A 25,217-nucleotide genomic window follows, 5' to 3' on the forward strand; every position below is an offset into this window, starting at 1 on the left:
AGGAAGAAGGTGGGGTCTTGCAAAGTTCCAAGAGAAGGGGACACAGGCTAGGCATGGTGAAGGGACCCCCTCCCACACTTCTTTCAATCCTCACTTCAGAAACGCAGGCCCTGTCCCAGAGGTGGGTTGCTCCCGGTTTGGCCTGGTTTGGCTGAACTGGCAGTGGCAGTGGCAGGAGACTCCATCCACCCACTCAGATGCTTCTGTGCATGCACAAAATAGTTGCGTGCGTGCAAGTGTGCACGCGAGCACAAGCAAACCAGTTATAAACCAGCTAGCAACCCACTCCTTTCAAAAATGCACTTAAAGTTATCTGGACCATTGATATTTTTAAAAAGCAAAACAAACGAACAGATAAAAGAGATGTCTAAAATCTCTGGCAGGTTTGGCACACACATTTCATTTCTTCTTTCCTGATTCACTATGGGCCCCAGCTTGATAGGGCATACTGGGGTCTCATGTGGTGCCTGTGCAGGCCAAAGTGTCCATGGACTTGTCCTGCAGTACCCTTCAGGTTCCTCCCTTGATTGTTTTCAATTTCTGATTGGCCACACCACATCACCCTTTTGAAATCACAGACGCACCCAAGGTCCACAAGATGTCTGATCTTGACAAATACAGATCACCTGGACCTGACGGATTACATCCCAGAGTTCTTAAAAAGCTGGCAGATGTCATCTCAGAACCACTGTACCACATCTTTTAAAAATCATGGAGCACCGGGAAACTACCAGAGGATTGGAAAAGTTCCCATCTTCCCCCCCAAAAAGAGGGGGGAATCAAACCCAGGAAACTACAGACCAGTCAGCCTTAGATCAATACCCTGTATTGATACTGGGAAGACACTGGAAAAGATAATAAAAAAACAGATCTGCCAACATCTAGAAACGAGTAGAGTAATAACTAGCAGTCAGCATGGATTTGTTAAAAACAGATCATGCCAAACCAATCTTATTTCATTCTTCAACATAGTGACTAAATCAGTAGACCAGCAAAATACTGTGGAGATAATATACTTAGACTTAAGCAAGGCACTTGACAAAGTAGACCACAACATACTTCTTGGTAAGCTAGAAAAAAGTGGGATAGATAGCATCACCACCAGATGGATTCCTAACTGACGAACCATACTCAATGAGTAGTCCTTAATGAGCCTATATCTACATGGAAGGAAGGAAGCAGTGGGGTACCACAAGGTTCCGTCTTAGTGCCAGTACTCTTCAATATCTTCATAAACAAGGGAGGGAGTGGACTGGGAGAGAGGAGTGGTAGAGGGGGAGGGGAAGTAGGGTAGAGGGGAATGATGGAGGGAAGATGGAAAGTTGGAGGGGGGCGAAAGAAAGAGGTGTATGAAGGGTCGAAGAGGTATATTGGGTTTCTATTTTGGGGGGTATTGTTGACAAGAGGAATTGCTGTGTTTATTGTTTAATGTTGTATGGCCCCGGTTATGCACAGTATATATGTGACTGTATGAAAATGAAAAATGGAAAATAAAAACACATTTTACACACAAAAAATATATCTTCATAAACAACTTAGATGAGGGAATAGAAGGGGAGCTTACCAAATTTGCAGATGATACTAAGCTGGCAGGAATAGCCAACATTCTAGAAGATAGGCTCAAGATCCAGATGGATCTTGACAAACTTGAACAGACTTGAACACTGGGCCCTATCTAACAAAATACTATTGAATGTAGAGAAAAGTAAAGTCTTACAGTTAGGCGAGAAAAACCAAAAGTACATAGGTATAGATTGGGAGAAACCACGCTTAATAGCAGTTACTGTGAGAGGGATCTTGGAGTCTTAGTGAACAAACAGCTAAATATGAACCAGCAGTGTGCGGTGACAGCCAAAGGGGCCGATGGAATCCTAAGCTGCATTAACAGAGGGATACAATCAAAATCAAGTGAGGTACTAATGCCACTCTATAAAGCCTTAGTAAGACCACACCTAGAGTACCGGATCCAGTTTTGGTCACCACTAGTGGTTGGTTTCACATTTTGTTACCACCAGTTCGTTGTGTGCAATCCCTGCCTTCCACACATGTGCTTTGCTCACACACATGCCTTCCGCACATACTCCCCTCTCTCAAGAACAAGACTAAACAGGACAGTATAGAGCCTGGGTGGATGGGCGGGTGCACCTGCAAGTTCCGCTACTAGTTCAAGTGAACCAGTCCGAACTGGCTGAACACCACCTCTGGTCACCACACTATTAAAAATATGTTGAAACTCTAGAAAAAGTGCAGAGAAAAGCAACCAGGATGATGAGGGGACTGGAAGCTAAAGCATATAATGAACAGTTGCAGGAACTGGGCATGGCCAGTCTAGTGAAGAGAAGGACCAGGGGAGACAGGATAGCAGTCTTCCGATATTTGAGGGGCTGCCACAGAGAGGAGGAGCTATTCTCCAAAGCATCTGAAGGCCAGAGAAGGAATAATGGATGAAAACTGACCGAGGAGAGATTCAGCCTAGAAATAAGGAAGAACTTTCTGACAGTGAGAGCAATCAACCAATGGAACAGAAGTTGCCTTCGGAAGTTGTAGGAGCTTCATCACTTGAGGCTTTCAAGACAAGATTGGACTGCCATCTGTCAGAAATGGTGTAGGGTCTCCTGCTTGAGTGGGGAGTTGGACTAGATGACCTATAAGGTCCCTTCCAACTCTGTTAATCTGTTCTATTCTGTTAATTTGTCACCATCCAACTTCTCATGCTGCACCATCCCACATGTTAGCTTGGCCCATAAAGACCTAAATGACCAGCCAGCTTGGAGAAGATCCTCAAGGAAAGAAAATATGATTGCAGAGAAGAACATTTCGGTAGCTTTCAAAATACTCTCAAACTTGTGCTGGGAAGGAAAAAGGAGCCTTTTGATTCATTCAGTTTTTCTGTGCCGCCTCTTCAGTTGTGTAGAGCAGAACAGAGAGTTATTCCTGGTATAAATTTGCTCTTGGATCTCAGGCTTGGCTATGATCGACCACAAACAGGCTCACAGATACATTTTTGTCCGGCTTCAGAGAGGAATTACAAATGTTTAAATTCTCATTAAGTCTGTACAACCCTCAAAAAGACTCTGGATTAGTTGCATGTTTTTAAAAACTTTTTTTAAAAAAATACACATCCTACTACACAATCATATTTTTGTACAGTGCAACTGAGGTCTGGAGAACAGTTAGTTACAGCTGAATAAGGATCCAATACTCACTGACAGCCCTTGCATTAGTATAATTTATGCATTCATAAAACTTTTAATAGATACTTATTTTCCAAAAGTCATGGCAATAATGGAGCGAGTCAGCAGCCTGTCACTCCTAATAATTCTCACACCTCCCAGATTCATTTCTGTAGCCATTTCTGTCCTGGCTATTTTGGGGGAGGAAGAAATCATTAGTCGAAGTTTCAGAAGTTCACTAATCAGGAGCCTCTCCTAATTGCAAACTCCCAGAAATCATTCCTCTGCTTGTAGTTTATGGTAATTTGCAAAGCATTTGTCACAATACTTTGACTTGTCTTCTAAAAGCCACTTGCTTCGGCAGTCTGACTGAAGATGGAAGAATTATGCCAAAGAGCTGCTGGTCCCCTATTCTGAAGACCCCTCCCCATAACCCTCCCTGGAGACTCCCTGGTCCTGAGGAGCAGAAGAGCCTCTACGGGCTGCCAGGGAGGCTGCATTCCCCCACCCTACCATTTCTGGGTCCACTATTCTACCTGTTTCAAAGATTACCATCTCTCAAAACTCTGGTGGGACATGACCCTTTGGAGGAAGGCTTTGGAGACCAACGATCCTGAAGAGTGACCCTTTCATCTCCTCCTCAGAAGATCCTACAGGACACTCTCAAGTTGCTCAGGATAATGAAGCACCACGACACCTGTACCAGGTAAGGGTTGAAAAAGAGCCTCCTAAATATCTGAAATAATGCTTGCCTCACCCTTTTGCACATGCAGCACCTGGCTCACATATCTTGGGAGTGATTAGAATTATTATTTATTGCTGATCTGAAGGGAGAAAAAGCTTTCAGGAAGGGAGAGGTGGGCCTTTCCTTGTTGGGGTCCCCTCTACCCAGGAGCAGAGATGCCATCCTGGCCTGTGGAGCTCTCGCGGTTTCATTTCCCTGCAATCACCTCCACCTGTTGGACTTCTGAATGTGGGATTTTAAATGGAACATTATAAAGCAAAATGGACCCATCTTCCCCTCAGTCTTTCTCTACCTGTAGCCAATTTATCTCCTTGGTAACAGAAGGAAAATACTTATATTAAACATAAAAAGCCTCCCAAGCAAGTAATTTCATTATATCATCTCATCTCATTCAAGTATCCTTCTGATATTGTTCTTGGATGGTTTCTCAAATTGCAGGTAATTCAGTTCTGGGGATCAGACCCCTCCTCTCAAATGAAGGGGAAGGAGGAGACCTCGCTTCTCCTTGCTAGGAATCAGAAATCTACTTTGATCATGAATTGCTTTCTGGTCTGCTTTGCCTTTTCTCCCTCTCACGTTTAAGCTGATCTTTCACAAACAGAAAATCCAAGTTTATTTCCTCACCCTGTTGGCTTCCCAGTCATCCGGCAAAGGCTTCACACCCTGAGGTAAGGCAACAGGCCTCCCCACTTTCATTTACTCAGGGGGTCAGAAGGACCTCAGCACCTCCATCTTGACGTGCTTGAAGAAGCCATGTGTGAATCAGGGACTGGGAGTCGGGACGGGTGGATCTCTACTATAACAGCTATGCAGCACTCGGGTTTCAGTCTCCAAAGATGCCTTGGAAAGCATAGGAGCACATGTTGAGTCTGGGCAGCTGCCAGACTTCCTCGAAGCAACCATTCCTCCTAGGGGTGGGTTCCTGCCAGTTCTAACCCCTTCTATAGAAGAGGTTCCACAAATCTACAGTGCCATTTAGAACCGGTTCCAGCTCCCTCCCTCCGCCCGTCCTCACATCATCAAGATGAAGAGCGAGAGGAGGAATTCTGGGAGTTGAAGTCCACAAGTCTTAAAGCTGTCAAGTTTGAACACCCCTGGGTTTTTTTCCCTAAAGGATTAGAGGTGCAAGGGTCTTGTAACTTGCCAGCTTTAAGACTTGCGTGCTTCAAATGGCAGAGTTTCTGAGCCAACATTTTGGTTGCTAAGCAAGAGCGTTGTTAAGTGAGTTTCACCACATTTTACAAGTTGGCCACGCCCACCTGGTCACATGGCTGGCAAGCCACTCCCACAAAGCAGGCCACACATACAGAAGAGGTTCTAAAAAAAATTGAAACCCACCACTGATTCCTCCCCAGAATTGTGCAGGGGTTTTGGAGATGTTCAGGGCTTCTGATTCTTGGAATTATGTGAAGAAAAACTTTTTTCTTAGTTATCTTTTTGTTCTTGCACAAAGCACCACAGATTTGTCTACATATTCTAATGTCTTTAAACAGTCTGCTATTTTTTATACTTTTTGATTGTGTTACAATATTTTGAACCAAATAGATAAGCCATACTCTGATTTTTATTCCTTTCTCCCTATTCTTTTGCTTTACGCTGCATTTTTGTAATTTGCTATTCTTTTTTTTATTAAAAGTTTAAAAAAAGTTTTACAAATATATACCTTCCCCCCCCCCGATTCCAGCTCCCCCCCCAACCTCCCCCCCAACCTCCCAGAGCAAATATAGGGTATAACATTAACAACCATATTCTAAAATAAACTAACAGACTTTAGCATCATCCCTCCCTTGTACTTTAACTCGCCTTTTGTAAAGCTAACTTTAAACAAGTTGTATCATTCCTTGCTCATTCACTCATAAGCTATCTGGACTTTCTTAGTCCCATATTTATTCTGAATATAATCATTCCATCTTCTCAATTTCAGCTTGTATTTCTCATCTGAATGGTCCTTAAGATACGCTGATATTTTAGCCATCCCTGCTAAGTTTGTTACTTTTAATGTCCATTCTTGAATAGTAAGCAAATCTTCCTTCTTCCAGTACTGCGCCACCAACAGTCTTGCTGCCGTTTTTAAATTCAGAATCAAATTAATCTCTATAACTGTACAGTCTGTAATTATACCTAACAAGAATAACTGAGGAGTAAACTTTATCCTCTTTTTAAAAATATTTTGCATAATCCACGATATTTTTATCCAAAATGCTTTGACCTTTTTACAAGGCCACCATATATGATAATATGTAGCATCAGCACAATCACATCTCCAGCATTTAGGTAATTTGCTGTTCAAATGGACAACAAGCAGATTGACCTGCAAGTGATTTTTTTTTTGTTATTTGTTTTGTTTGTTTTAACCACCAAGGTGTTCAAATGATCTTATTCTGAGAAGTAACATCAGAGGCTCTTCAGGAGTCCTTTAGAGACTTTCTATTGGATTATCTGACAACTCCCAAGAGGGGCCAGTTGTGCAGGAATGGGAAGACTAACCCTCTTGTGCGTCAGAGCTGACGATGGCAAACCCAGGCCATCTCGGTTTGACTTTTGCCACCTATCAATGCTCCTAGGAGAATGATGGTATCTAGGACTGTCCGCCCTCCGAGCTGTTTTTCATGGAGATCAGTGGCATGAAAACCTGCCAGGAGTATGTTTCAGAGAACCTGGACTGGCTGTAATTGACATCCTTCTGTCTGGCAGCCTGCATTCCATGGCTCTGTGGTGTGGATGGAGGTTGGGATTGTCTACAGGAGAGTGGGAGGCCACCATGAAGCCGCATTTTTGCTGATACCAAGAAAACAATAGCCCAGGAGGAAAGATTTTTAAAACAGAACAAATATATATAAAGTAATCGGTTTCCTTTACTTTTATTGGGTTATTTTTTTCAGGAGGGGAAGTGTTACAGCCAATGTCACATTTGCACATTGCTCAGCTTTGCCTTCTAACCTTGGGCTGTGGTGGCTTTGTGCTTGGGGGTGGGGGGAGGCAGGGGGGATGGACATTCGGATGGCCACATTCTGGAGCACACAGGGAATGTCCTAAAAAATCTCCCCCACCCTTGCTGCATTCAGGGTGAATGGAAATTCACTGCAAGCAGGCTGCAAGTAAGAGTTTTTTCTTAGAGAGAGAAAAAATTGCCAGTTATTATTAGAATAACATGCCCTGTACTAAAATAGAAAAATAAAAAAGAAACAGCCAACCCCACTCTGATTGTTGTTAGAAGCAGCTTCTGTTTAGAATAGTTCAATGGGGAGTGGGGGGTGGAGAGAGAGGGGGGGAGGAAGGGAGGGAGGGAGAGAGAGAAATTAAGAATATAATCTTGAAATGACATCTGGCTAACCCTTTGCCAAAAAAAAAAGTCCTTTTACACTTATTTTCCCAAGGGATACTTTTCTTCTCCAACATGCTGGGAGTTTCATAAGATTTTGTGGCTAAAGTTGCATCACCTGTCTCTCTGGCCAGAGCTATTTCTGCAAAAATACAAGGCCCAGAGGGGAGACCAGCATCAAATGCATAAGTGCCCAGAGAAAACACACAGCTCTGAGACAGAGCAGAAGGCAGGTGTGCCTCCAGATGGGGCTACTCATCAGCAAGAACTATGGACGTGCTCTCTTTTTTCCTCCTGAATTCTGGGCCTTTTCAGACAAGGATTTTATCGCACACATGTCTTGTAGCTTTCCCAGAACAGTGTGCAGATTGCCTCTGAATTGTGATGCTGGAGAACATTGTGGAAAAATCTTGGATCAAATGAACAAATGATCCAATATGAATAGAAATAAAACCAGGCTTTCAACTGGAAGAAGGCAAAACAACGAAGGCAAAAGCTTAGCTAATTTGGGCACACAATGCAAAGACAAGAGTCCTTGGTAAGAGACACAGTGGTTAGAATGCAGTACTGCAGGCTAATTCTGCTGACTGCTGACTGCCAGCAGTTCAGCAGTTCGATCCTGACTGGCTCAAGGTTGACTCAGCCTTCCATCTTTCCAAGGTCTGTAAAATGAGGACTCAGATTGTTGGGGGCAAGAGACTGACTCTGTAAACCACTGTAAAGCCCTGCGAAGCTGTATACGTCTGTGGTATTTGCTTTTTCTATTGCTTGAAGGAATAGAGGAGCCTTGAAAAAGAAGCTGACAGAAGATCAGAGGACCAGATACCATCACTGATGACACAAGCCAAATCTTGCAAGAATGCAAATAAGTGACAGTTAATAGACAATTCTGCTGAAATCATGTTCATTGGGGGATGAAGAATCAGAAGCCTCTGAAGAGGAGCCAATAAAAACAAGAGACTAGCAGGATCTTGCCAGAGATCTTAGCTGAGAGTTCTCCTGAAGCGTCTCATCAACCTATTGGGTAGAAGAAAACCAACCTGTAGTCATCATCAGACAGTTCTTATCAAGCCAAATGAGTTGGCAAACAGGTTTTTCAGCTAGAAAACATAAATGACTTCTGGGGGGGGGATTTAATATTTCAAGACAATTACTGAGAGGGCTCTTTGTTGAACCATCTTATTAAATATTAAATATCAAAGTTGTAAATTATTGTAGCAGCTTTATAGAACTAAATTAAATTCAAACAACATCTAATTTTCTTGATCATTGACTGTAATCCTCCAGGAACATGTGTTATTAACTCAGCTACTAATAGTAGAGAAAGTGGAAGACTTGAAAAAAAAAGTTTGGGGGATATTAAATTTTAATCCTCAGAAAATCTTCAAGGGGGAGTTGCAGCCCTGGCAGTCGGAGCTCAGCAGCATTTTCCCAAACTTCTGCTGCCATTGCGGTCCCCTCCCCCACCTTCATTTAATGAGATATGGGGAGGCTATCAAGACCTGCACATCTGCAGAAGGGGGCAGGGGCCTTGCACCCCTATTCACCTCGGGTTTAGGCACAAGCCAAAGATGTGTGTGTGTGTGTGTACGCGCATTTAAGGAGATGCGAAGCCCTCGCAAGCCCACAAGGGAGTCCTGGCTGGGCTGGACGGTGCATTGGACAGGAGTCACCCTACCGACCCCCCGACTCCACTCCCCAGCAAAGCCACCGCCCGCCAGACAGGGTGGGAACCTGGCCGCTCCTTGTAGCCCTGGCGCGCTGGAGGGGCAGCGGGAACCCCCTTCCCCGCCTCCGGCCGTCTGGCTCAGCTGGTCCTCCTCGCCCCCGCCCCCCACCCCGTCCCCTTTCAGGAAGTCCGGGAGAGGGAGCGCGGGAGAGGGAGGGAAGAGGAGGCCGGGCTGTGCTGCGGGACCCTCGGCGGGTCGAGAGGATGGAGGCGATGGTGCTGCTGAACGCGCTGGGCACCCGGGTCCTCTTCGCCCTGCACGCGCTGCTGGGCGTCTGGCGGGTTACGGAGGTGAAGAAGGAGCGCAAGTACTGGCTGCTGGCGCTGCTCAACCTCCTGTTGTGCCTGGAAACGGCGCTCACGCTCAAGCTCAAGCGGGGAAGGGGCTACAAATGGTGAGTCCGCGGACTCCGGCTCCCGCCGGGGCTCCAGATCTTTCTCTTCGCTTCCTCCCTCCCTCCCTCTTTCTCTTCTCTTCTCTCTTTCTTTCCTCCGGGTTTCCGAGAGAGACGCTCTTCTCTTCTGCCCGACGGCGCTTTGGTGGCTTCTGCCTTCAGGGAGGCCATCGGCCCATTTGGTTAAGCGCTCTGTCTGGAGAGCAGCCGGACAGCCCCCGTGCAGCTCTGGGTAGACTGAACTTGAGAAAAGACCCTCTCTCGAGGTGACCAACACGGGACAAAAAGTTGTGTTGGGGACTAGCAGCTTGTCTGGCTTTCACCTAAGGTCGGATCCCACTTTTGCTCTTAGAGTAAAATGAGTTGTTGGACTTTGGTGACCAGCCCCTCCGGCTCCCGGCCCTCTCTCTCTGGCTGAGGAAGCTCGTTCTGTGACTGGACTTCGCTTGTCCTGGGATGGTGAGAAGCGGCAGGAGTTGAAAAGAGAGACGCCCTTTCAGCAGAACTGGGCTGTGCTCAGCTTGGAGCGAGGTGGCTTCAGACATTTGGCTTGGATTTTAAAAAAATGAATGTATGGATGAGTGGATGGATGAATTGGTGAGTCACACGAAAGACCCTTATTTCAGATTATAATGGGAGCCTTGTTGGAGACCTCTAACAGAACAGTGGCAAGTATCCTCAGTCAATTTCTCCATTCAAACTACATGTAGCCCAAGATCCCGTGGAAGGAGAAATGACAACACATTTATTAAATAAATTCTCCAGCAGATGATCAGATTGCAACCTTCTGCTGGTCAGCAGAGGACCTCAGCTTGCAGAGATCAGGTCTAAGTACTGAAGGCAGTTTCAACCCCTCTAAAAGAAATATAGCTTGACAATGTTCAGAAGGAAAGCCACATAGTTTTAATTCACAGCTGCAAAGCCAACTCTGGAGACACCCAGGTCTGTGGTGACTCAGGGCAAAACTGGGCTACTAAAAACAGGACAGGAGGAGGAAAAAGAGAGTCGAAAAGTGTCCTTTTTCCCCCAAGTGGGGGAAGATTCTTGACTTCTGATCTCATCAGCATCAAGATGGGTTTGTCCTTCTTCTGAAACTCTGGTTCAACTTTTCAGTAGGGAAAAGGATCACACCATCTCTGCTAGGAGAAGAACAAAGGTGCCCTTTCAGGATGGGAGGCAGATGGTCTACACGGCTTCCTGTTTTCAAACTTATTCACCTCTTCCTACTGAAAGGCTGCCCTTATACACGGAATGGCTGTTTCTGTAGACCAGAGTCCTCAAAATTTAGAAGACTGAAATGATAAATGAATCCCCTCCTCCCTGGGACAAAGAAAATGAATGAACGGGGCTCTGATAGGATGAAAATGTATTATCTTCATCCATGCCTTTGCCCGTGGGTTGTCCCTGCATCGCACAAAAGTCACCTCCCAACAGGGGTTCCTTGTTATCTACAGTTTTGCCTTGGTTTTGTCAGTATTCAGTTCAAGAGCAGAGTTGAGAAAGTCATGGCGATTCTGCTGATGGAGTTACTGGGTAAAGTCCTGTCCCTGTCTTCTCTGTGATCAAGGAAACTCAAGGATCAACCCTGCTTCATGGAGGGGATCCATTCCTTCTCACCACCTCCCAGATCGAGTGCCTCTGCTTTATGGAGAGAGGCCCATGTGTGAGCAGGATGGGGGGCCTTTAGAAATGCCTTCAACCTTTTTGTGACTGTCCTTTGAGCAGCAACTCAGTCACCCAACTCAGGAACTGGCAAGCTTCTGGTGAAAAATGGACCCTTCAGTACATTTTTCTCCACTTTTCTCTGTGGTAATGCAGGTTCATTTCAAAACGTCAGTCCAGCATCAAACTGTCTGTCCACCAAGAAACCTTTGAATTCCAACCAATTGCACCGGTATCTTCTATTCCTTCTGTTTGACCATGCATTCTACTCTTTTGTTTTGAGAAAAGGTTCAGAGTTCTTGGATTCGTATCTGAATTAACTTCTTTGGAGTTTTAATTCAATCTGTTCCAATAAACAGTTAAGTACTTAAATATCATCTACCAAGTATGCCTTTTATTCAATATTAAATGGATGGCTTTGAACTATGCTTGAAAAATCATTCAGATTATCTTGGACAACTAGAAGAATGCAGATTCAGTACCAGATGGTGCAAAGCCAAGCTGTAGTTGTCCATTGGAAGTTAAAGCTGGGATATTTTGGACAGAGAATTTTATTGATCCATTCAATGTATTTATTTATTAAACAAATTTACATAGTCATTCATCTCCACCCCCCAAGCAGGGATTGGATGTCACACAATAGCCAATATAAAAACTGATAAAAATCTAAAAAGTTACAGTAATAAATAACATAACAACAAAAATACTGATCCTGGGCGGAGGGAGGATAAAAATGGTTCTCTCAGCATGGACCTTTCAGAAAAGATCTCCTCTTGGTTGAGTGTTGCATGATGATGGTTGAGGCTCACAACAATGCAAAGGTGAGAATTAATGGCGAAGATGCTTGGTGGATTCAGAGGCAGTCAAGAAAAAGGCTGGGAAGAACAAGGTGACCAGACAGTCTGCCTAGGGCCAGGCAAGAGCTCCCAAGCCCTCAGGGTCCTGCTAGATAGTTTTGACAAAGTCCCAAGTCAAGACTCAATGATTGAACATCAACAAGGAGGCCTTTGAATGGCATCTTCTCTGCAAAATACCATCTTGTATAACTTACAGTCACGGCTGAAGAGTCACCTGAGGCACAGAGGTCTGGATATGGACCACCAGTCAGCAGTCGTCACCCAAAGAAACAAGTTCTTTCCATACCCATCTCAGGCATCTTGGAAGCAGGATGTACCCAAAAGTCTAGGAAAACACCCTTGTCCTTCTTTCTTTGCGTAAAAGCAATTCCTGTCCTTTTGGATGCAGCCTGGATTTTATCCTTCCGTCATTGACTCTATCGCTCTGTCATGGACCACCCTCTTCTTTGTGGTCCTTCCTTCTCTGCACCCTCTAACTTTGCTGCTAAATTATACTTTTAAACATGACCGAAAGGGGAATCATTGCAGCAGCTGATAATTACTTAACAGTAATTATTGGGCTTGCTATATCCCACAGTGGCCTCCTGGAGTCCCAATTGATACCAGTCTTGGGTATCCATGAAGCTGGGGTAATGGGAGGCACGTGGCATCATGATCTCATTGGTGCCATGTCATTTATGCAATCAGTGATGTCCTTTGGAGGCCCTTGATCCCTAAGCAGGACATTGGCTTAGAAGAACTCCAAGGTCCCGTCCAACTCTGCTATTCTGTTATCCCTGCTGATCACATGGACCTCACTCTGTTGTATTGTTGGGATTGGTATTTCTTCCAGGGCATTTTTAGATCCCTATTGAATCTTCCCCTTCCAAATGTCTTGCTTGGCTTTCTGAGGGAACCAAGGCCAGTAGATGCTCGGCCAAGCAGGTTAGTCTACGTGTCTTCTCTTCCCCACTCAGAACTTCACAGAAAGTGCATAAAATGGCCATGACGTTATTTCTGGTCCCCTCCTTAATAAAGAGGCTGGAAGGTGGTGTTACAGTCTCTTCTAAGGCGGATCCTGGAAGGAGGAACGCAGAGCTCAGCCAAGAATGTTTTCACAAGGCGCCTCCTCCTCCTCCTCCCGAAGATGTAGAGAGAGAAGAGAAGCCTGTTGGTGAAAGACGCCTGCAGAAACCCTGGTGGGACTCAGCATCCAGGGCAGCCTCCCTCCTGCAGCTTGCCCCTCCCTCCATCTCCACAATCTTCCCTGATTCCACACCTGACTTATGTCCCAGCAGACAGATGGAAGCATGACTGTGTCACAATTTCCTCAACGAAAGTCAGGATAGGAAATCTCTATGTAGAGAGTTGTAAGTTCTCCTCCTTTTTGCCTTTTCCTCTTTCTTGCTTTTCTAAAAAAGGAGAAGGTTGAGGAATCCCACCAATAAAATCTCTGGGAGCCTTCCAGCAGGGGATTCCAAACTTTTGAAACCACAAGTTGCAATCTGAGAGTCCATATGTTGCCTCTCACTCCACCCATCACCCTTGAATCCAGTGGTGGGTTCCAGATTCCGTTCCAACTGGTATGGTTGGAACAGCCACAGAGTTACTCACATGCATGCGTGTGGTGCGTGCATGCGTTCTAGCGTCAAATGATACTTCTGCAAGCCTCCGCGACACTCAAGCTGCTCCACGGAGCATCGTGCAGGCACCGTATGTGCCATGCGTGTGTGCAGAAGCGCCAAAAGCATAAAGCACAGGTAAGGAGCACAGGCAGGCAGCTGGGCCCTCCAGAGCACCGTACCGGAATGGTATCCAGAGCTCCGGGCAGGATCCGGTATGCCCATACCGGGGCGTACTGCCTGCAACCCACCACTGCTTGGATCAGCCCCTTCCTGAAATGCAACTAGGGGCCAGCTAAGTTTTGGTTACTCTGCTTCTGTCTCCTGGAGGCCCAGGAAGGATCACTCACTCGGGTGCTAAGAACGGACAGACCTGCTGCTTTGGAAGGCAAGTGAGGGGACATCTGCCCAGTCTAAACTCTGCCTCCCTTTGCAGAGGTTGAGGGCCTTGGAAGCAATGCCTAAGCCAGGGAGGGGGAGCAGTGGGATTTCTCTGCCCTCTGTTCTTTATGCCAATGGCCGTCAAAGCCTTTTTGTGGTCAGTTGTTTGCCGTTTCAATTGCAGGCTGTGGAAGAGTTGGGGGGTCAACTACCCACAGCCCATTTCCAGCTGACAAAATGGCCCCACAGCTCTATCAAAAAAGCCCACAACCAGCCCCGTTGCAGCGTCCTCTCTTCCCTGCAAGGGCCTTCTCTTCCAAGAAAACACGGAACTGCCATTTATTTTCTAAGCAAGATGGCGAGTCCTCTGGAAAGTCCCAAGCTTTTACTGTCCGTCTCTGCTCCTGCTGCTTTGCTGCCTGCTTGTTCCCAAAAGAAGCTTTTTAAAAATTCAGCTGGGTGGGAGGAAATCTAGTGGGCACCAGCTGTGGCCATACGAATGTCCCACCCGCACCCCAGGGCATCAGTGATCCTGCTTATTCCCTTAATGTTTCGACTGTGAATTCTGTAGTGGTTTCTCAGGGTGCTCAAACCAGTGGTGGGTTTCAAATTTTTTTAGAACCTCTTCTGTGGGTGTGGCCTGCTTTGTGGGAGTGGCTTGCCAGCCATGTGACTGGGTGGGAGTGGCTTGCCAGTCATGTGACTGGGTGGGCATGGCCAACTTGTAAAATGTGGTGAAACTCATTTAACAACGCTCTTGCTTAGCAACCAAAATGTTGTCTCAGAAACTCTGGCATTTGAAGCACGCAAGTCCTAAAGCTGTCAAGTTACAAGACCCTTGCACCCCTAACCCTTTAGGGGAAAAAAACGCAGGGATGTTCAAACTTGACAGCTTTAAGACTTGTGGACTTCAACTCTCAAAATTCCTCTTCTCGCTCTTCATCATGATGTGCGGACGGGCGGGGGGAGGGAGGGAGCTGGAACCGGTTCTAAACAGCACAGTAGATTTGTAGAACCTCTTCTATAGAAGAGGTTAGAACTGGCAGGAACTCACCCCTGGCTCAACCCAACTCTTTTTGTCCTTCCTCAGGTTCTCACCGCCGATCTTTGTCTATCTCATCAGCATAGTGCCCTCCTTGTGGATTCTGGAACTTCAGCCTAAAAATCAGGTACTAGTTTTGTGGTTTTTTTTAACGTGATTTCATGACGGAGAAGGAAGGAGACTGTTTGCTTGGGCAAAGGAAACCCAGCTGCCTGGAAACCAAGGTGGGCACAGTTACTGCATTTTTGTATCCCGAATTCTGCTGCTTCTGGGTTTTCTGCCTGAGGTATGAAATCATTTTGGCTTAAGCCATGATACAACACTGACTTTTCTTGATGCACCTTGAAGGACACGGGTGGTAAACTCTCCACATCAATCCCGTGGTTGAATAAATGCCACCAAGAAAGGGGGATGATGCAGATGCACTCAGTTTGTGTGATGGTTCTAGTTGCGCAATCCGGTTTTTGTTAGATTTGGTGGTTCTTTTTTAGTTGCTTTATTAGACGCAGCCTCGGTTCTAAAAGTTGCATAAATGTATCCAGATGTAGATCATTTTAGTTTTCCTCCCTGAGAGAAAACATTTGGCATCAGCAGTTGCAGAAACAGACACCTTTTCTCACGCAGAATGAATTTAAAAAATGTTGCAAAGTAGGAAAGCTTTGGCCTTCCTTGTAGCCGGTCCCCATCTCACCCGAGATTTCAGCGGGTGGGATGCTCGTGCCCGTCCCTTGTTAGATCACCATTAAAGGGGGTGTTTTGCGTTTCATTTGCATTTCTCCTTCTGCTGTTTTGTTACACACAAACAACACCTTGTTGTGTGTAAGTCCTGTGCACAGAGCAGCAAAATGCTTTCAGTTCAGGGGCGTTCAGTCCCAAGCGGAGGCAACAGCTTAAGCCAGGACTGTCAAATTGGACTTCACTGAGGGCTGCATCAGGGTTGTGTTTGACCTCAGCGGGTGGGGGTGGCCAGAGTGTGCATGGCCTCATGTCGGGGGTGCCTGTGGTGACCTGATGCCTCTGCCAGTGAAAATGGGCTCCCGAGCTCCATTTCTAGGTGCAACGGCCTCCTGCAATCCTCTACCAGTGAAAACGGAGCTAGGGAGGGCCACATGCGGAACTCTCTCTCTCTCTCATCTCTCTTCTCTTTCTCTCTTTCTCCCTTTCTCCTCTCTCTCATCTCTAATCTCTCTTGTTCACTCTCATCTCTCATCTTTCTCTCCCTCATCTCTCTCTCATCTCTCTCTCTCTCTCTCTTTCTCATCTCTCTCATTTTTCTCTCTCTCATCTCTCTCTCTTTCTCTCTCTCTCTCATCTCTCTCTCATCTCTCTATCTCTTTCTCTCTGTCATCTCTCTCTCTTTCTCTCTTTCTCTCATCTCTCTTTTTCTCTCTCTCTTTTTCTCATCTCTTTTTCTCATCTCTTTCTCCCTCTCCCTCTCCCTCTCCCTCTCCCTCCCCCTCCCTCTCTCCCTCCCCCTCCCTCTCTCTCTCTCTCTCTCTCTCTCTCTCTCCTCATCTCATGGGCCAGCCAGTGTCTTGGGGAAGAGAGGAAGTCACATATCTCCCAGTCACGCAGCACCAGCAAGGAACAAATGCCCGTGAGACCCAGGAAGAGATGAAGCTTCGCTCCCGCTCTGGAATATGGAGCGAATCTCCATCCCCTGCCCTTCCCTTCTCACACCAGGTGAGGAGTGAGAGGGAGGGTGAGTGGTGGGACCAGCCAGTGGTGGGTTGAGCTGACAGGAAGCCACAGCAGGGGGGGGGGGGGCAAAAGAGCTGCTGATTGTCAACACCGGTTGCTTCAGCTTGCCTGCACCGCCACACCACCTTGACTCACCGGCTGGTGAGGTCTGCACTACTTCTTGCCCTTTGCACCTTCTGCAATTTTCAAGTTGTACGAACCACCTCTACAGGAGAGATTTCCAACCCCACCACAAGCTGCCTGGCCAGCCCCATATTTCAGAGCTCTAGTCACAGGACTGGTCATCCAGGAGCAGCTCCTCCACCTGGGTGCACTGCGGACCACCAAAATTTTCTCACTGACCACCAGTGATCCGCGGACCACTGGGTAGTGACTTCTGTTCTAATTCAACCCCTGCTTAACTAGGAGACCCTTTTCCAGACAAACAGAAGACATTCCAGACAAGTGGCTGCCCGATCCCTTCTTAGAAGCCTCCAGTAATGATGCACCCATAACTTCTGAAGGCATTTAACTGGTTAATTGTTCTCAGTGTTAGGAAATTTCTCTTTAGTTCTAGGGTGCTTCTCTCTTTGATTAGTTTCCATCCATTGTTTCTTGTCCTGCCTTCTGGTGCTTTGAAAAACAGAACAAAATAGAATAACAGAGTTGGAAGGGACCTTGCAGGTTATCTAGTCCAACCCCTTCCCCAAGCAGGAGACCCTACTCCATTTCGGACAGATGGCAGTCCAATCTCTTCTTGAAAGCCTCCAGTGATGAAGCTCCCACAACCTCTGAAGGCAACTTCTGTTCCATTGGTTGATTGTTCTCACTGTCAGAAAATTTCTCTTTATTTACATGTTGAATCTCTCCTTGATCAGTTTCCATCAATTATTCCTTCTCTGGCCTTCCGGTGCTTTGGAGGAATGAGTGGATCAGGGAAATGAATGCTCTGGACTTAGTACACTTGGTATACTAGTATACCATGGATACTAGTATACTTGGACATCAGTAAGGTATTTGACAAAGTTGACCACAGCCTATTTCTTGATAAGATAGAACAATTTGGGATAGATAGTACCACCCCTAGATGGATTCGTAGTTAGCTGACCAGCCGCACCCAGTGTGCAGCCCTCAATGGAACTCCATCTACATGGACGGAAGCATGCAGTGGAGTACCTCAAGATTTTGTTTTGAGGCCAGTGCTCTTCAACATCTTCATAAATGATCTAGATGATGAGATAGAAGGGAGATCAACAAATTTGCAGATGACACAAAGTTGCGGGGGGGGGGGGGAATTGCTAAGCCTTTGGACAATAGACTCAAGATTCAAAGGACCTTTATAGATTTGAGCATTGAGTCCTTTCCAATAACATTTAAGGTCTTGCACTTAGGCAGGAAAAACCAAACGCACAGGTACACCTGGCTCAAGGAGCAGCAACTGTGGGAGGAATCTAGGTGTCCTAGTAACCCACCACTTAAGTATGAAACAGCCGTAGGCTGCAGCTGGCCAAAGAGCCAATGTAATCCTAAACTGCATCAACAGAGAGAGAACATCATGATTGTGGAAAGGGATACTGCACTAATGAGGCCACACCTGCAATACTGAGTCCAGTTCTTGTCACCACAATACAAACGAGATGCTGAGGTCCTAGAAGAGGGCAGAGAAGAGCAACAAAGATGATAAGGGGTCTGGACACTAAACCGTACAATGAATGATGAAGGGGATCAGGTATGTCTAGCTTAACAAAAAGAAGGAGTACAGGTGACATGATGGCTTGTTTCAAACACAGATAAGAGAAGAGGGGATCAGCCTATTCTCCAAAGCACCAGAGGACAGGACAAGAAGTGATTGGTGGAAGCTTGTTAAAGAGGGAACCTACCTGGAACTAAGAAGAGATTTCCTGACAGTGAGAGCAATTAATCAATGGAACAACTTGCCTTCCAGAGTTGTGGGTGCTCCATTGCTGAAGGTTTTTAAGAAAAGATTGGAGAGCCATTTGTCTGAGATGATACAAGGTCTCCTGCCTTGAGCAGGAGTTGCACTAGAAGACCTCCAAGGTCCCTTCCAGCCCTATGACTCTATGACTTCTTTCTCACCTACGGGGGAGTGGGCGAGTGCTCTTCAGTGGGTCAAGGCTGATTTGAACAGCTTCTCCCTGGATTCTCACTGCATCTTCTTCCTTGCTAGACTCCCTCACTGCTTTAACCTCATATGGATGGTCCACAGCCAGGGGCCACCTCCAAGGCTTTGGGGAGTCAGCAAAGCGACAAGGGGGAATCTTTGGGGTCCTTCCATTTCTGGTCTATGCAGAGCCAGAACAGAAGCTGTGTTTTTATTGCAGCTTTGCCCCAATGAATATGAGCAGCTGGTGAAGAACCACAGTGAACAAGTCAGACCCAGTTACAGAAATGAGACCACGGCAAACAACATCATGGAAAAGGTAAGTGTTGAGATGGTGGTTGATATCCCATAATCCCAATTTGGTTTTTTTGAATTAAAATGTATTTCAACAACAACAACAACAACAACAACAACAACAACAGCCTTGGGGGTGCAGCAAGGAAATAGAATTACACCCATGCGGTCCCAGAGATACTAGATGGGATTAAAACCACGGGCACATTATGGGTGGGCCAAGGACCACTGAAATGATAAATACCTTTCTCAATAAAAGTAAAGTCCAGGAGAGCCACTTGTGTAAGATCAAATAGATAATTTCCCTTGGCAGTTGGGGGAGATGGGAAGGGACTCTCTTGGATTCCGTGCAAAGGGTCTGCTCAGTCCTCAACTGCCCCCCCCCCCGTAGGTGTGCAAGACGTGCAAGAGCAGATCTTGACCCAGAGCGCTTCCTCCAAAGAAACTTTCTCCCCCACCACCTCTAGCTTCGCTTTTCTGCTTTCTGATCTTTGCCTTTGCTGCAGCTGCAACAGGCCCAGGAGTTTGTCAGCACGCTCTCCAAAATGTGTGAGCCCATCTGGACGCTGAGCCTCCACCAGACCTTCCTGCTGCTCCTCATCCTGGGCCGCTGGCTCCTTCCCATCGGTGGGGAGATCACCAGGGACCAGCTGTCTCAGCTGCTGCTGCTCTTCGTGGGCACCGCCGCAGACATCCTCGAGTTCACCAGTGAAACGCTGGAAATAGAGAACGTCCGGTAGGGCTCAGGTGCCCCCAGCCCTGCAGCTGCACCCACAGCAGAGAAGACAGCGGCCTCTCCTTCTACCCGTCTGTCATTCTCTCTGCCTGTTTGCCCACCCATCTGTCTCTCTCTCTGTCCAACTGTTCCCCCCCCCCCATTATCCCACAGTCAGGTTTTCCTTATAAGGCGCAATGCTTGTGAATAAACCAGAATGATGGGATGGTGAATGTAACTGTTTCAAAGGATTGTAAAACTTTGAGCATGAGAAGCAACAGGCTGAATGAGGGAAGGTGAAATCTTTATGCTTGTTAAAAAGCAATGGCATTCGCTGGTTCCCTTCCAATGGAATGTATGGGCATTTAGGCCTTCTTAGCTCTAGTCAAAGTGGGTGATGATGCCTCACCTTTTTCAAAAAGTGGTGCCATAAAACTGGTTTTAACTCATTTAAATGTGTTTACATATATTCAAGGCAATAAAACGAGTTAAAATACAGAGAGTTCTAGGTTGTCTAGAGATAATTTATTCTCCAATAAATGGGAAGTTTCATTTTCTGAAGTTTGGTTTGCTATTATAAAATTGATTAGTACAGTAAAATAATTTTAACCCTATCTCCTTCACCCGGTTTCATTATTTCTAACCTACAATATTCCTCACTCCCATTTTATAAATTACAGAAACTAATTGTAGGCTTCCATTGTTGGAGACCTCCTTAATCTAATCAATATGTCTGGCCTAATTATAGCAGTGCCTTGTTTCTGAAACACTTGCCTTTCCTTTTCCCAGGAACAAAGATGCTCTGGTCTATGCAATCCTAGCCGTGTGGACTTGGAGCATGTTGCAATTTCCTCTGGATCTGGCAGGTTGGTCTTGTCAGTGTTTCCCCAGGGTTGTGCTCAGGTGGAAGCGGCATCAACTGGCTTTCTTTGGACTGGTCTCTCTAGGGTGGAAGCATGGAAAGGCCAGTCGGAAGGCCAAGGCGATTCAAAGGGCTGAAATGTCTTATGAGGAAATAGATCCATCTTTAACTATAGATAAATAGATGGATGGATGGATGGATGGATGGATGGATGGATGGATGGATGGATGGATGGATGGATGGACGGATGGGTAGGTAGGTAGATAGGAGATAGATAGGTAGATAGTAGATAGATGATACATGGATGGATGGATAGATGGATGGATGGATGGATGGATGGATGGGTAGGTAGGTAGATGATACATGAATGGATGGATAGATAGGTAGGTAGATAGGTAGGTAGGTAGGTAGATACGTAGATAGGTAGATGATACATGGATGGATAGATGGATGGATAGGTAGGTAGGTAGATGATACATGGATGGATGGATGGATGGATGGATGGATGGATGGATGGATGGATGGACGGACGGACGGACGGACGGACGGACGGACAGACAGACAGACAATAGATGGGTGGGTGGGTGGGTGGGTGGATGGATGGATAGGTAGGTAGGTAGATGATACATGGATGGATGGATAGATAGGTAGATAAGTAGATAGGTAGATGATACTTGGATGGATAGATAGATGGATGGATGGATGGGTAGGTAGGTAGGTAGATGAGTAAATAGATAGGAGATAGATACGTAGATGGGTAGATAGATGATACATGGATGGATGGATGGATGGATGGATGGATGGATGGATAGATGGAAGGATAGATAGATAGATAGATAGATAGATAGATAGATAGATAGATAGATAGATAGATAGGATAGATGATGGATGGATGGATGGATAGATAGATAGATAGATAGATAGATAGATAGATAGATAGATAGATAGATAGATGATGGATGGATGGATGGATGGATGGATGGATGGATGGATGGATAGGTAGATAGGTAGATGATACAGGGATGGATGGATGGATGGATGGATAGGTAGGTGGGTAGGTAGGTGAGTAGATAGATAGGAGATAGATAGGTAGATGGGTAGATAGATGATACATGGATGGATGGATGGATAGGTAGATAGGTAGATAGGTAGATAGGTAGATAGGTAGATAGGTAGATAGGTAGATAGGTAGATAGGTAGATAGGTAGATAGGTAGATAGGTAGATAGGTAGATAGGTAGATAGGTAGATAGGTAGATAGGTAGATGATACATGGATAGATAGATGGATGGATGGATGGATGGATGGATGGATGGGTAGGTAGGTGGGTAGGTAGGTGAGTAGATAGATAGGAGATAGATAGGTAGATGAGTAGATAGATGATACATGGATGGATGGATGGATGGATAGATAGATAGATAGACAGACAGACAGACAGACAGACAGACAGACAGATAGATAGATAGATAGATAGATATAGATAGATAGATAGGATAGATGATGGATGGATGGATGGATGGATGGATGGATGGATAGGTAGGTAGGTAGATAGGTAGGTAGATGATAAATGGATGGATAGATAGGTAGATATGTAGGTAGATAGGTAGATGATACATGGATGGGTTGATAGATGGATGGATGGATTGGTAGGTAGGTAGGTAGGTAGGTAGGTAGATAGCTAGGTAGATGATACATGGATGGAGAGATAGATGGATGGATGGATAGGTAGGTAGGTAGGTAGGTAGATAGGTAGATAGATGATTCATGGGTGGATGGATAGATAGACAATAGATGGGTGGGTGGATGGATGGATAGATTGATGATACATGGATGGATAGATAGATAGACGATGGGTGGATGGATGGATAGATAGGCAGGCAGGCAGACAGACAGACAGACAATAGATGGGTGGATGGATGGATGGATGGATGGATGGATAGATAGATAGATAGATAGATAGATAGATAGATAGATAGATAGATAGATAATACATGGATGGATGGATGGATGGATAGCTAGATAGAGAGACAGATGGATAGATGATAAATAGATATAAATATAGATGATGGATGGATGGATGGATAGATAGATATAGATAAAACTAAACGATGATTGATTTACTTAGGAAATGATGACCACGTGCATACAAAGTTCTAGATGCTCACTAGAAGTTACTGTTTATAAGTCATCACAATGTGAACAGAAACCTGGCTAAATAAGGCTTGTGGTTTAGTCAGAAAGCCACAGTTCAAAGAACGAACCAAGCCACAGGCTCAGCCTGGCTTAGATACTGCTGCTGTGTCTGACAACTTTTTCTTTGGATGATTTATGACATGGGTTTCAACCTCCTGAAAGAAACGCCCTTTCTTTCTTTCTTTCTTTCTTTCTTTCTTTCTTTCTTTCTTTCTTTCTTTCTTTCTTTCTTTCTTTCTTCTAGTGCAACATCTCAACTGTGATCGAGCAGCTTCATCCACAAAAGTTTTTCATCTGCTCCTCTGCAGACACAGTGCCGACCTGTGGAACATCGGCATCAGTTTGTTCATCCAAGATGGCCCTTTCCTTGTGGTGCGCCTGATCCTGATGGGCTACTTCCAAGTTGTGAACCAGATGCTTGTGTTTTTTGCGGCCAAGAACATTTTGATCGTGATGTTGCAGCTGTACCGCCTTGTGGTGCTGTCGCTCGACTTCCACGCCTCCCTCCAGCGCAGAGCAAAAAGCCAGAAAGGAGTCACTTCCTGTTGCCCCTGTGAGCCCAACTCCATCAACCTCCCATCCAATGGCCTGCTGGACGGAGGCGACTCTACTGGCCTGGAGGAGACCTTCCCAGACTCAGCTGAGTGCTTGTGAGGGAAGGTCTCTTCTGCCCCAGGACCAGCCCTTCCCTCTGGAAGGCCTTGGCAAGCAGACTGTTTGTCCACTGGAAGACAAGGGTCCCATCCTAGCAGCAAAGGGGAGATATTTGAGATAGAACAAAATCCAGTCTATTGATTGGGTAGGTTGAGTGACACGGTATCCACAGTATTCATGGTATTCATCCATTGTCTATCTGATGGGACTCAGCTGAGGTAGTTTTGTAGGTTCTTCTTCTTTTTGTTTTGTTTCAATGTGTGACATTTGCAGACTCCGTGATTGTGTTCAGAGCCCTGCCATAGCAGAATCTTTACCTGAAATTCAGGTCTACGTCTGGGGCATAATGGAGGTCCCCTTGATCTAGTCTGAGAATTCAACTTTGACCAATGCAGAAGTTCCAATAAATGGGAAGAGCATTTTCCGGCTTCCTGTCTGTGCCAGACACATGTATTCAGTGAATGCAACTATGGCTAGTTTTGCAATTACCTTTTCCTCGTATAGATTGAGGGTGGTGTGGCTTGCCATAGAAGGGTTTCAGAGTCTTGTGTCACGCTACAGTTTGTTCTAGTGATTAAAGGCCATTTTCTTCCTGGTTCTATTTTATTTCACACTAGCATTGAATCTGATGTAACCTTGTCCCAGTTCACCTGTGTCTACCCCCTTTACATTGCCTCTTTTCCACAAAGCAATGGGCCACCTTCCACTGATCCAGGTACGGTGGGATTTTTCTGGGGGAGGGAAGAAAAATCCAGGTGGGCGTGGCCTTTCCAGGTGGGTGTGGCCTGTCTCTAAGACAACATGGTTGGGAGATCTACTCAGGTTCTCCCAACCAAGATGTTGCCCTCAAGAATAAATCTTCAGGAAAGTTCTGATGGAAACACAGCCAATCCCCTCTTGATCCTCTACCATGCCATGAATTTTGTCTTTCAATAGGGGGTCCCCAAACTTGGCAACTTTAAGACTTGTGGACTTCAACTCCCAGAATTATCCAGCCAGCTCTGGAGAATTCTGGGAGTTGAAGTCCACAAGTCTTAAAGTTGCCAAGTTTGGGGATCTCTGATCTAAGTGATAACACCCCCAGGATGGTTTCTATTTCGAATAGTTTCAGCCTTTGAAATCAAATGTTGCATTGCTTATCAAAGGCCGGCATGCGTAGAGTAACTTTGTCATTATTTTCAGGGAAAGACGTGTCCAAAGTCTTTGTTATTGCTCAATTCAGTTTTGATATAGTATACATGATTATTTCTTCACTTTTATTTCTGAATGTTGGTATTTTTAGGTTACTGTGAGCACAATTCTCAATACAAAGAAAGGAGAAGTGTTTTTTAATAAACCCAGAGATTTGTATTTGTTCAGGAAATGTTTATCTGGCATTGTCTTTGTTGATATTTCTGCTCCCTGCACTTATCTTCATGGCTTCTTCTCCTCCACTAACTTACTTCTGATTTGAGGGGGGGGCGGGCTGCAGAACCACTGACCTTAAGAAAAGAGAAGAGAAGTTCTCCTGACCTCTAAACTTGGTGGCTACCAACCCTACTCCTCCTCCATTTCCAGCCATTGGGGTCCCAACAACCGACCTAAATCTCTCATTCACGCGTAGCTCTGGGCTCTTCCAGAGTGCTGTGTTCATGTCACTCATAATTGAGGTGCACCAATTACGCCCGATGTGGCGCAGTGGTTAAATGCAGCACTGCAGGCTACTTCAGCTGACTGCAGTTCTGCAGTTCGGCTGTTCAAATCTCACCAGATCAGGGTTGACTCAGCCTTCCATCCTTCCGAGGTGGGTAA

The 25,217-nt window shown here is 45.7% G+C and overlaps 2 protein-coding genes across 2 annotated transcripts in view; one reads left to right on the forward strand and one right to left on the reverse strand.

Moving 5' to 3' along the window:
- Window positions 1-25,217, reverse strand: part of CABCOCO1 (ciliary associated calcium binding coiled-coil 1) — a 113,585-nt gene that overhangs the window by 62,871 nt on the left and 25,497 nt on the right. The window lies entirely within an intron of this gene.
- TMEM26 (transmembrane protein 26) lies at window positions 9,174-24,336 on the forward strand. The gene is made up of 6 exons (XM_087701902.1): window positions 9,174-9,364; window positions 14,956-15,034; window positions 18,930-19,028; window positions 19,510-19,739; window positions 20,508-20,584; window positions 23,017-24,336. Exons 1-6 carry the CDS (start codon window positions 9,174-9,176, stop codon window positions 23,424-23,426), a joined length of 1,086 nt encoding a protein of 361 aa, XP_087558028.1. The 3' UTR covers window positions 23,427-24,336.

The sequence above is a fragment of the Thamnophis sirtalis genome, unplaced genomic scaffold (genome assembly GCF_051295495.1).
Source record: "Thamnophis sirtalis isolate CommonGarterSnake01/CBP01778 unplaced genomic scaffold, rThaSir2_p1.2 scaffold_15, whole genome shotgun sequence".
In the NCBI taxonomy this organism is placed as follows: Eukaryota; Metazoa; Chordata; class Lepidosauria; order Squamata; family Natricidae; genus Thamnophis; species Thamnophis sirtalis.

Excerpts from the sequence above, each read along its gene's own strand:
- TMEM26 (XM_087701902.1), top strand. The coding sequence starts at position 9,174 with ATGGAGGCGATGGTGCTGCTGAACGCGCTGGGCACCCGGGTCCTCTTC. Across the intron at positions 19,740-20,507 it reads CTGGAAATAGAGAACGTCCG|GAACAAAGATGCTCTGGTCT; the intron begins GTAGGGCTCAGG and ends TCCTTTTCCCAG. Across the intron at positions 20,585-23,016 it reads ATTTCCTCTGGATCTGGCAG|TGCAACATCTCAACTGTGAT; the intron begins GTTGGTCTTGTC and ends TCTTTCTTCTAG.